General features: G+C 43.3%; 1 protein-coding gene across 4 annotated transcripts in view; it reads right to left on the reverse strand.

Moving 5' to 3' along the window:
- Positions 1 to 2003: 2003 nt before the first annotated feature.
- tradd (tnfrsf1a-associated via death domain) overlaps positions 2004 to 12482 on the reverse strand; it is a 29655-nt gene continuing 19176 nt past the window's right edge. For all 4 annotated transcript variants that reach the window (XM_067997732.1, XM_067997735.1, XM_067997733.1 and 1 more), the window contains exons 3-5: positions 9545 to 9813; positions 8525 to 8780; positions 2004 to 6186 (exon numbers count right to left, since the gene is read on the reverse strand). In XM_067997732.1, coding sequence (XP_067853833.1) covers positions 5891 to 6186; positions 8525 to 8780; positions 9545 to 9813 — 821 coding nt within the window. In that variant the 3' untranslated portion in view covers positions 2004 to 5890. The remainder of the gene's footprint in view (positions 6187 to 8524; positions 8781 to 9544; positions 9814 to 12482) is intronic.

Consider the following 12482-nt stretch of genomic DNA (forward strand, 5'->3'; position numbering starts at 1 on the left):
TGAATAACCTCACATTTCCCCATATTATACTCCATTCTTGCCCACTTACTTAACCTGTTGATATCCCTTTGCAGACTCTTTGCGTCCTCCTCACAGCTTACTTTCCCACCTAGCTCTTTGTATAATTAGCAAACTTGGATACATTACACTCGGTCCCTTCATCTATGTCATTAATATGGATTGTAAATAGCTAAGGCCCAAGCATCGATCCTTGTAGCAACCCACTAGTTACAACCTGTCAACCCGAAAATGGCCCGTTCATTCCTACTCTCTGCTTTCTGTCCGTTAACCAACCCTCAATCCATGCTAATATATTACCTCCAAGATAAAGCAGCCCGCTTGATTGGCACCCCATCCACCACCCTAAACATTCACTCCCTTCACCACCGGCGCACTGTGGCTGCAGTGTGCACCATCCACAGGATGCACTGCAGCAACTCGCCAAGGCTTCTTCGACAGCACCTCCCAAACCCGCGACCTCTACCACCTAGAAGGACAAGGGCAGCAGGCGCATGGGAACAACACCACCTGCACGTTCCCCTCCAAGTCACACACCATCCCGACTTGGAAATATATCGCCGTTCCTTCATTGTCGCTGGGTCAAAATCCTGGAACTCCCTTCCTAACAGCACTGTGGGAGAACCGTCACCACACGGACTGCAGCGGTTCAAGAAGGCGGCTCACCACCACCTTCTCGAGGGCAATTAGGGATGGGCAATAAATGCCGGCCTTGCCAGCGACGCCCACATCCAGTGAACGAATAAAAAAAATTTTTTTAAAATCCCATAAGCCCTAATCTCGTGTAACAACCACTTATGTGGCACCTTATCAAATGTCTTTTGAAAATCCAATTATACTACATCACTGGTTCCCCTTTCTCAACCTGTCCTACCACCTTCAAAGATTTGTGCACATAGACCCCCAGGTCTCTCTGTTCCTGCACCCCCTTTTGAATTGTACCCTTTAGTTTATGTTGCCTCACCTCATTCTTCCTGCCAAAATGAATCACTTTGCACTTCTCGGTGTGGAATGCTTTGTCACAGGTAGTGGTTGAGGCAGAGACCATTGCGTCGTTTAAGGAAGAGTAGATAAACATTTGAAGCACGGTTAGCCTTAATCTTCTATACTCAAGGGAATACAAAACTTGTCTATGCAACCTGTTCTTATAATTTAACCCTTTTAGCCTTGGTATTGTTCTGGAGAATCTGCGCTGCACCCGCCCCAAAGGCCAATATATCCTTCTTGAGGTGTGGTGCCCAGAACTGAATGCAATACTGCAGATGGGGTCTAACAAGAGCTCTGTACGACTGTAACATAACTTTCAATCCCCTCTTTAAAATATTGCCTATTGCTGACTCTGGTTTTATTTGCCAATTTTTCCTTTCATTTAGTCTAAACCTGGTTCCTTTTTATCTCACTAAAATTTGCTATTATCTTTATCAAGTACCTTTGTTCTTGGCTTTTTCCCTTGTGTGTAAGAACTCAATCTAATTAGATTGTAGTCAGTTTCCCAAATGTTCCCCTACGTTTCAGTTGCCTACTTGCTCCGTCCGCTTCATTACCCAGAACCAGGTCAAATATTTGTGCGGCTGGCCTAAAAAGGAAAGTCTAGTACAATCATTTTCGGAGGTTCGTCTCCTGGTGCGAACATCTTAGGCTGCGGGAAACCTGAATAGAGAAATACAAAAACCCTGGTGGGGCCAGATTAATAGACCGAGGTCCTGGGGCTTTATACGCTGTAGGAGGAGACCACAGCGTGTGGCACCATCTATCTGGAAAACCTTGACAATATTTTCCTGCGTGTGCTTTTCCCTGAACCCATTAAACCAAAGTACACTGCTACGGTGAGTCGAGGACGAACAAACAATAATGGATAGGTGGGATGGAGTTACAGGCTATGATCTAATCGTGGGGTCCAGAGTTCGTAAACCATCAGACAAAAGATCCTCGATGGCACACAGTAATGGTTTAACAGATGCCAAAAGACAACTGCAGCAATAATGTAATTTGATAGACAAGGATTTATTTCCTTAAGTATAACAAAATGTTTGTTTTTGCATAGCTGATCCAGCATTGAAACTAAAAAGATACGCAGTACCCAACACACGTTTCTCCCATTTTGAGCCTTGAAGTAGAGGGGAAAGAAGCAAAAATGAAGATGGACAAGCAGCCATGCAAATGGGTACATATGTTTGGGGCACCTCCTGAATACAGGATGAATTTCTGCAGACGAGAACATATCTTGAAGAATCCCCTACTTTTCAATTGGCATTTTTCCATCAGAGAAATAGATTGACAGCATACACACTAATCTGGCATTGAGACCGAGTCTCTGAGTATTATAAACACCTATGGTATGAAGCGGGGGCAAACAATTATAAACAAATGCAGTTTGAATAGGGAACAGACAATTATAAACACATATGGTCCAAACAGGAGGAAGCTCATAGAATCAGCACAGGGGATAAAGACACACAAACAAATGGAATTTCAAACCAAGTCTGCCAAAGTCCGAGACACATTGCTTTAAACAGTGGGGGACTGGTTGGTGAAGTGGGTTAGACACTGGCTTTGCCCCTTCGGAATCAGGATTTCGACCCAGGCCACACTGATGAGGTGAAAGTCCACTTTGTCTACTCAGGTCCTGTGAGAAATGAGTTTGGGGACTAACAATAGTTCCTAGTACAAAACTACCTCCAACTGGCACTATAGTGACAAACACACCCAGAGATCCCATGGGATGGCTGGTGTGGGAGCTGGAAAAGTGTAACACCGTTGTGCTAATTTAATTGGGATCAAGACACAGCGTTGAGGCAGAGATAGATTTACTTTTCATCTATGTGAAATGAATGTTTGATACAGACACTGGATGTCATTAAAGAGGTCCCAACACAAACAGCTCTTGAAATCAAAAGATAAGCTGGAGCGCACTAATGGTTGTCTCTTCTAGTGTATCTCAATGACAAAGGCAGCCCACTGCTGCAACATGTCATACCCAAAGAAAAGAAAGCACTTGCACCTTTCAGAACCTCAGGACATCCCAAAGCACTTCACTTTTTTTTTTGAAGTACAGTCACTGTTGTAATGTAGGAAACACAGCAGCCAAGTTCCACAAACAATGAGATATTCTTTTTATAGTGATGTTGGTTGAGGGATAAATATTGGCCAGGACACCGGGAGAACTCCCCTGCTCTTCTTCGAATAGTGCGATGGGATCTTCTGCGTCCACCTGAAAGGGCAAATGGGGCCTTGGTTTAACATCTCATCCAAAAGACGACACCTCCGACAGTGCAGCACTCTCTCAGTACTGCAGTGAAGTGACAGTCTGGATTATGTGCTCGAGTCTCTGGAGTGGGACTTGAAACCACAACCTTCCATCAGAAGCCTTTCCACCATCCACAAGGCACAAGTCAGGAGTATGTGATGGAATACTCTCCACTTGCCTCGATGAGTGCAGCTCCAACAACACTCAAGAAGCTCGACACCATCCAGGACAAAGCAGCCCAATTGATAAGCACCACCCTAAACATTCACTCCCTTCACCACCGGCGCACAGTGGCTGCAGTGTGTACCATCCACAGGATGCACTGCAGCAACTCACCAAAGCTTCTTCCACAGCACCTCCCAAACCCGCAACCTCTACCACCTAGAAGGACAAGGGCAGCAGGCACATGGGAACAACGCCACCTGCACATTCCCCTCCAAGGCACACACCATCCCGACTTGGAAATATATCGCTGTTCCTTCATCGTCGCTGGGTCAAAATCCTGGAATTCCCTTCCTAACAGCACTGTGGGAGAACCTTCACCACACGGACTGCAGCGGTTCAAGGCGGCGGCTCACCACCACCTTCTCAAGGGCAATTAGGGATGGGCAATAAATGCCGGCCTTGCCAGCGACGCCTACATCCCATGAACGAATAAAAAAAAACCTTCCAACAGAGGAGAGAGTTCTACCACTGAGCCACGGCTGAACTCAAGTTACAATGCAAGTACTCAAGGCAGAGAAAAGTCACTTCCCCAGATGGGTCAAAAAAATATAACGTCAGAGCAGGCTAGTTTTGTGTACCTCCTGGGTTTTGGTTATCATACAACACAAGACAGATTGTCTTGGTGCCCCCGGACTGGAGATTATTGCATGCATGCATGAATAGAAACACGTCATGGTAACACTTCCTAGGATTTACTTTCCTGTGTACAGCTCCATTCAATCTTCTGGCAAACTTTCAATCACTCATTAAAAAGGACCATAACCTCTGGGGCTCTCACAATAGCACAATAAACCAGATGTACCTGCCACTGGAATCACCACCACCAATTACAGGGCGACCATTATCATGCTTCACTGAGTATTGAGAGAAGAGGCCAAAAATTCAAGATTCATTAGTTAGGAGGACTTTGTTTTTGAGCAATTCTTCCCATCATGGCCCACAGCATCAGAAGTTGCGTGCTCGAGTGTTTCTTTCTCTTTGTCTATGATCAGGACTACTGATCTATGGTGAGTGAACAAGCCAAATTCCGTTTTAGGGCTTTCATTCCACATAGGATCAGATCAGCCATGATCTTATTAAATGGCGGAGCAGGCTCGAAGGGCCGATTGGCCTACTCCTGCTCCTATTTCTTATACCCCTTTCTATGAAAACGGAAGGTCAGGATTTCTTTGAATTTCATGATTTCTTTCTTTGTATTTTTTAAACAGACAAGCAGGGATGAGTCCCAAACTACAAGGGGGCAGTTTGCACATTAGCAGGCGATTGCTAGGATGGAGCAATGCTTTGTACTGGTTGCTGGTGTGCAAGTCTCAGGAAGATGCTGGATTTGCTTTTTAAGTCATGTATTAGACATTGTAAACTGACCCATCCAATTTATCTGTGGCTGTGAGAAATTCTAGCCTGCTTAAGGACAAGCATTTCGGATAATATGAATTATTCCAATTCAGATTCTAATGGGCGGGGAAGAGGAACAGGTGTCTCAATTCTAATGTATCCACTTCTTAAAAAAATTTGCACTCAAAGCGAGGGATGGTAGTGCTGGGGAATGGAACTCTTCCCATTTCAGGCAACCAGTGTCAGCATCCAGCACTCTCAGGAGAGCTACAGCACAGCTAAATGCAGAATAAAAGCTCCCTCTATACTACCCCAACAATGTGCCTCAATCCCAGAAGCGCATTCTCTACTGCATCATCTTTTCCATTTCCCGCCATCCTTTGGCCTGTGAGTGACACTACTAATTAGCGTCGGATCAGGGACACTTTGTGCTGTAGGCCCACATCCGCCAGGAACTGGATTGAGGCTGGCCAAATTCATTTCACATAGGGTCCCCTACAAGCCAGCTGACAGAAGACTTTCATCTCATGTTAACTTGAAAAAAAAGTGGCCAGGAACTTCAAGACAAAGTGAAACAATTCACAGCAAAACTAATGTTTTCGGCTCCTGTCACGACAAAAAGGTTGTGAAAAAATGTGTTGCTGGACCAGAACCAGTTTCTCTTCATAACTGTACAGGTTAAAAAATAAACTGAATTAACAGTTCTGAAGAGGAGTCAATCTGATTGCTTGAGGAATGTGTTAATCTGGCAGTGCGTGCATATCTTGGCTTGCAAATCAATGCAGAAAATACTGTATAATACTCATTAAAATATTATGTATGTAAAAATATGAGAACTAGATTCAGTGATTGTTCTAAAAAATAAATGATTTGGAGCAGAAGGAAGCAGACTGCCCCCAATGCATTACACACCTCAGTCATAAACAATGAGATTAAGAATTTGACCAGACAGAATGATTAATTTTGATGCAAGAAATAAAAATCTTCACCAGCCCACAATCTCCCTTCAGTGTTGCACCTCACCGTAAATTACAGTTCCTTTCCTTACATGCACTTATCTCCTAATTAATTTTTCGAGGTGTTCAGCAACTGCTCAGCCACTCCGACCAGTTCACTTTCCTCCAAAGCTGCGATCAGCCGGCTTATCATAGCCTTCCTCCCTTCGCACTGAATAAACTTGAGCAGCATTTGGTACGCCTGCTCATACAATCCTTCCCGCTCGTACTCATAAGCTATGTTGTCGATGGCGGGTTCCCGAAGACCTCGGCAGGTTTTCTGTAAAAAGCGACCAACCTGCTTCCAGCTCTTGCCCACAGATTTGGCAAATGTGTAGTGATCCTGCCCACTCAAAACATGGTCATCTGGGGAGGAAAGACACCAAAACATTTTTTTTTTTAAAAATCCACATTACTGAACGAGCTCAAACAAGTCCAATCCACAACAACCTGCTAACTTGTCCCTAATTAACCTTTAACACAGGTTAATTAAAAAAAATGCAAGATTTCTTGGACTGGATTGCACATGGTATGTGAAAGGATGGTTCCCATGGCCTCTTCCGTGCTCTGTGGGTTGTTGTGTTGACCTTTAAGAATTGTTCCAGGCCATATTCCAAGTGAGAAGTCTGATGGCACCGCAGTTGGACAGCTTGCTAACCAGTTGGACAACCCAATTAATCATGCAGGGAAGTAATATGTTCAGTAGAAGTTTTTTTTGTTAAGAAATCTTGAAGAAACCAATGTGCACCACAACAATCTGGTTGAATAGAGGATGAGGTAAATCTGAAACTAGCAATTAGGTGATGCTAAGCTCACTTTATTTTAAAATTAAGATTCTAGAAGGGATCAAAGACTGAGGAAGTCATAGAAAATTCTGATTCCGAGGCCCCTGGTCTCAATCCAAACCATATCCTCATAGCCCAGCAACTCCAGTAGGGGCATTTTGACAGTGCTCAGTTTTTGTTTTGTTTTTTTGGGGGGGGGGGATGGAGAGGGTGAGGGAGAGGAAAAAAAAGTACGATAACTGAAGAAAATATATTTCTTTCCGCATCTGACACTCAAAAATTGAAGGAAAAGTCCAAAGAATGGAAAAGTACTTTATTGGTCACTGTAATGTCAGGAAAGAATCGAAAATAATACTGCATTTCCATCCTTTGACCTGCCAAAGGGAATTTAAGCTTCCTGACAATGCACGAAGCTTGTATTTTACAGGTTCATAGATTGTAGAAAGAATGGAAGGAGGGACTGTCAGTCTGACACCCCCTTGGATCAGCTATAGAAGATCCAAATTGCTCATTAAACCAAAAAAAAATCTACATTTTACTTCTAACAATAATGCTCAATGTTTTCTTCAAATTTATATTATACTTTTGCTCTCAACACCAGTGCCAGCCATTGCTACCTTTATTCTTATAAAAACAGGCACTCAAGAATGATATAACATTGTGTTACACACTAAAGGCCACCTTAACATCCTGCAACATTATCCCCGACACTTGGGAAGACACAGCCATTCACAGACCACAGTGGTGTCACATATGCCAGGGCGGTTTAAATTAATTTGAGGCTGCAAGATCTGGCTGGCAAAAGCCTGGCATGTTAGGCAACTCAGTTACCTGCCTCATCTGGCTTCCAATGCATCTTTAGTGTTGTACTTCAAGTAGCTTGCTGTGTCTTGCTGCTTCTGTGTGATCATTTATTTGTAAATAAATTACTCCATTAATTTTATCCTATGCGCTTTGGTCAGATGGCATTGTATTCACCACCTTTCAAAAGGAGTGAGAAGAATGTGGTGGGCTATCAATATCGCAATAAAAAGGGCAACTGTCAGTTCTGGACACATCAGTCTGGGGCTGCCATTGCAGACATGACATGTAAGGTCACAGGTTGTGGATCATAGCAGGCACAGACTGCTTATGGAAACTGACTGAGTTGCAGCAGGTTCACGCCTGCAAATCCTTGTACATTTAACTCTCAATTTACTGTGCCAAGAGGAGAGGCCAAAGAATTAGAGGATCCCCTTCTACCACCTGTATCTCCTACAGCCAAGCTCAAAGGCAGCATTTGCATCGACCTTGAATCAGGTCCATGGCCTGCACCTGTTGCACATACTGCAGGGCACAGGGAGACCTAGAGAGAAGTAGAGAAAACAAACGTACCAGATAATTTACTTAGAATTATTAAAGATTTGATGATAACATCCCTTGGAGAATAGTTAACTCATTAATTAAATTGGTGTAGCAGCCATGAGAGACAGTATTACATAACATGGTGGTTACACAACATGGCTCCAAAAATCATACGCCACACATTTAAAGCAATATCTAAAATATATAGCTTAACATAAAAACTGAGCAGCACATTCATTGCATAGCAGATGAAGGTGCTGGTGCCTGGATATCAGATTAGGGCAGGACCATGCTCAGCTCGGATACCCTCCAACACTCACTGAATAGGCTCACACATCAAGGATGACCATTCAGGGTGAGTTCCTGGAGAGCTGCAGGCACCCATGGAACCGTAACCAAGCAAACGTCAAGACAAGAGAGGAGAACACGGGAAAGAAAATAGCATTAAAAAAAACCTGTGGACCACTTCATCGTGACAATCCAGGAGGTCCACCAAGTCAGAAAGATAGCAATGGCTCTTCATTACCCAATGGGTATTTTTCAATAACTGCAGACTTGAGGAGGTCGACACTCACCAAATAAAACACCTTGAAATTCAAAACTGTCAGTCGAGCGCAATGGGCTACCATTTGCTTCGATGGAAGATGGAGAAGATGAAGACAGACATGATGAAGTCGGAGAGGGTGACGATAGAGATGCGGATGCTGATGGTATTTCTGAATTAGCGCCACACAGTGTCTCAGAGCTCTGGCAGTTTGCAGTACATTCGAGTAGCAGTCGTCTGATGTCTTCTTCCAATCTGTTAATGTCGTCATCCCGGAGGTGGTTAGGCTGAAAATGTTTTTTTTTTAAATCTGAATTATTAAAAGGCAAGGGCAAGAGGCCGACAGAACAGGCCTGGGCATTAGCTACAAGAAACTAAAAGGCTTAACATTTTCTTTGCAACATCCCAAGGTACTGAATGCTGGCACACCAGCGAGGGGTGTTAAGAGTGATGGAAAGCAAGTTCACAGCCACGAAACAAAGGAGGAAAATGTTCTTTTTACAACTATGTGTAGAATGCTCCACATATCCATTGCATTGTTTTTGATCAATTAAAGCAATTAAGGAAGAAAAGGCTTGCATTTATAATCACACCTTTCACGTCCTCAGGATGTCCCAAAGCACTTTACAGCCAATGAGGTACTTTTGAAGTATTGTCACTGTTGTAATGTAGGGAAACACGACAGTCAATTTGCACACAGCAAGGTCCCACAAACAACAATGAGATAATGACCAGATAATCTGTTTTAGCGATGTTGGTTGAGGGATAAATATTGGCCAGGTCATTGAAATTGTGCCATGGGATCTTTTATGTCCAGCTAAGGGGGCAGGACTGGACCTCGTTTTGATGTTTCATCCAAAAAACAGCACCTCTAACACTCCCTCAGTACTGCACTGGGAATGTCAGCCTAGATTTTGTGTTCAAGTCCCTGGAGAGGGACTTGAACCCACAACCTTCTGATTTAGAGGCAAGAGTGCTACCCACTGAACCACGGCTGACAACTAAATCACACTTTTCCTCCAGACATTGGTCACTCTCTCAATTTACCCACCTCATTCTCTTTGATGTGTCTTATGCAACTCTCTGGATTATCCAGGATATCATCTAACGTCACCGTACCAGCCTTCAGCTCCATTGTGAAAGCGGTGTTCGGCATAGACTGGTTTCGAAAATGACACTCTAAAGCCTGCTGGAGTCCGTCATTTTTGTAACTGTGAAGAAACTTCCTGCATTTTACTTCCTCTGTAAATTTCAGTTGAAGTCCAAAGACACTTTTGTAAATTTTCAGGATTTCATAACCTCCCCCGCTGCCTGTAGCATCTGCAAAAGAATCGCAAGAAATTGTCACCCTTACAACGGTTCCCATTTACACAGGCTGGATGTAGATTTGATTTGCTTCATGGAATTGTCCATGAGAAGTTTGGGATTTTTATTTATAAGCACATAGAAATAGAGAGAAGTTACAATACGGAAACAGGCCATTTGGCCCAACCAGTCCATGTCAGCGTTTATCCTTCATGACAGCAGATCGTTCTAATCACATTTGCTCACTCTGTTCCCAAATTCCTTCATCCCCTTTTCCTTCATCCACCTAACCAATCGAATATTGAACGTTGGCATAGTTTCTGCCTCAAACACTAACCTTGGGAGTGAATTCCATTCAATCTCACGAATCTTTGTGTGAAGAAGTTTCTCTTGCTTTCTATTCTAAATCTCTTACATTTAATCTTGTATCGACAGCCCCTCATTCTGGACCCTACCCCCCAACCCCAACCACTGGAAACTGTCTGCTTCTATCTAATCTGCCCCATTCTTTCATAATTTTAAAACAATTATATTGCCCATAATCTGAGTTTTTCTAACGAATAAAAAGACCCAACATTTCAAGTCAAAATATTTGTATTTCCTCAGACCAGACAGCAACCTAGTAAATCCCAGCATGCTCTCGGTCTCTTACACTGTTCCAATGAAGCTCAGTGCAAGCTCGAGGAACAGCACCTCATCTTTCATTTCGGCACTTTACAACCTTCCGGACTCATTGATTTCGATAACTTCAGATCATAACCACTGCTCCCATTTTTTCGGTCAGCAAGTGCTGGTAATGGTTCTGCTGTTGCCATTCACAGCTACTCTAGACCCATCTTTTGTTTCCTCACTTGTCCCATTACCACCCTCCTTGCCTTGCACCATCATCCCTTTTGTCATTTAATCACTTGTGCCCTCTACCCGAACACCCTTCCCTTTTGTTCTTTCCTTCCCTCCCCCACCTTTGTCTGGCTCTGTACTTGCTTAAAAACTAACATCTTCCAGTTCTGACGAAAGGTCTTCGACCTGAAACGTTAACTCTGTTTCTTTCTTCACAGATGCTGCCTCACTTGCTGAGCTTTTCCAGCATTTTCTGTTCTTATTTTAATCCTAGTGAATCTGTGTTGTACCCTCTCTGAAGCATCAATATTCTTCCTATAGTGTGGAGCCCAATACTGCACCTCTACTGAGATCTTTATATAGGCTCATCTTATTTCTTAGCTATAATATTCAATACTTTGAGATAAAACCTAGAATTCCATTAGCTTATTTTGCAGCCCTATCAACTCAGGGTGCTGCCTTTAATGTTCTGTGAACCTGTACTCTGAAATCCCTCTACTCTTCCACACGCCAAGTCTATTTACATTGATTATAATTAGTGCTGTTACATTTTGGTTAAAAAAAAAGTATCACCTTACACTTACTGACATAGAATTCCATCTGCCATTTTTTAGCCCATTCCCCCATTTTATCAATATCCCTTTTCAACTTCCTTTGGTCTGCTAAAGAATTAACTATACCTCCTATTTTGCCATCAACTGCAAATTTCAACACCACTTCCTCTAGGCCCATATCCAGATAATAAAAACAGAAAATGCTGGAAAAGCTCAGCAATGTGAGGCAGCATCTGTGGAGAAAGAAACAGAGTTAACTATTAAGGTCGAAGACCTATCGTCAGTTAAAAAGAGTTAAAGTTTTTAAGCAAGTACAGAGCCAGGGAAAGGCCCGAATCCAGATCACTGATATCCACAGTGAACACAAGTAGCTCTGCAACTGAACCCTGTGGGATACCGCTACCTACTTCTGACCACTCTGAAAAATTGCCCTTAACTCCGTTTTCAGAGTGTAAAAGGCTTAGAGGGTACAAAATTCTTAACGTGCATCCAGGAGAGCTTTTTGAGCCAGCATGTAGAAAGTCCTACGAGAGAGGGGGCGGTACTGGACCTAATTCTAGGGAATGAGTCCGGCCAAGTGGAAGAAGTGCTAGTCGGTGAGCGCTTTGGTGACAGTGACCATAATTCAGTGAGATTTAAGGTGGTCATGGAAAAGGACAGGGAGGGGCCGGAAATAAAGGTTCTAAATTGGGGGAAGGCCGATTTTAATAGGATAAGGCAGGATCTGGCCAAAATGGACTGGGATCAGCTGCTTGTAGGAAAATCCACATCGGAGCAATGGGAGTCTTTCAGAAGGGAGATTGAGACCATACAATGGCAACATGTTCCCGTAAAGGTCAAGGGTGGTTCCAAGAACTCCAGGGAACCTTGGATGTCAGGGGATATACGAGAATGGATTAGGAAAAAAAGGAGGGCTTTTGGCAGATACAAAAGGCTAAGGACGGAGGAAGCCCTAGAGGAGTACAAAAAGTGCAGGGGGATACTTAAAAAGGAAATTAGGAGATCAAGGAGGGGCCATGAAAAAATTCTGGCGAGCAAAATAAAGGAAAATCCTAAGATGTTTTATAAGTATATTAAGGGTAAGAGGATAACTAGGGAAAAAATAGGGCCCATTAGGGACAAAAATGGCAATGTGTGTGTGGAGCCGGCAGATGTAGGAGGGGTTCTAAATGAATTTTTTGCATCTGTTTTCACTATGGAGAAGGACGACGTAGACAGAGAAATACGACAGGGGGACTGTGATATACTCGAACATATTAACATCGAGCGGGAGGAGGTATTGGCGGTTTT

Source organism: Heptranchias perlo, chromosome 16 (genome assembly GCF_035084215.1).
Source record: "Heptranchias perlo isolate sHepPer1 chromosome 16, sHepPer1.hap1, whole genome shotgun sequence".
Taxonomy (NCBI): Eukaryota; Metazoa; Chordata; class Chondrichthyes; order Hexanchiformes; family Hexanchidae; genus Heptranchias; species Heptranchias perlo.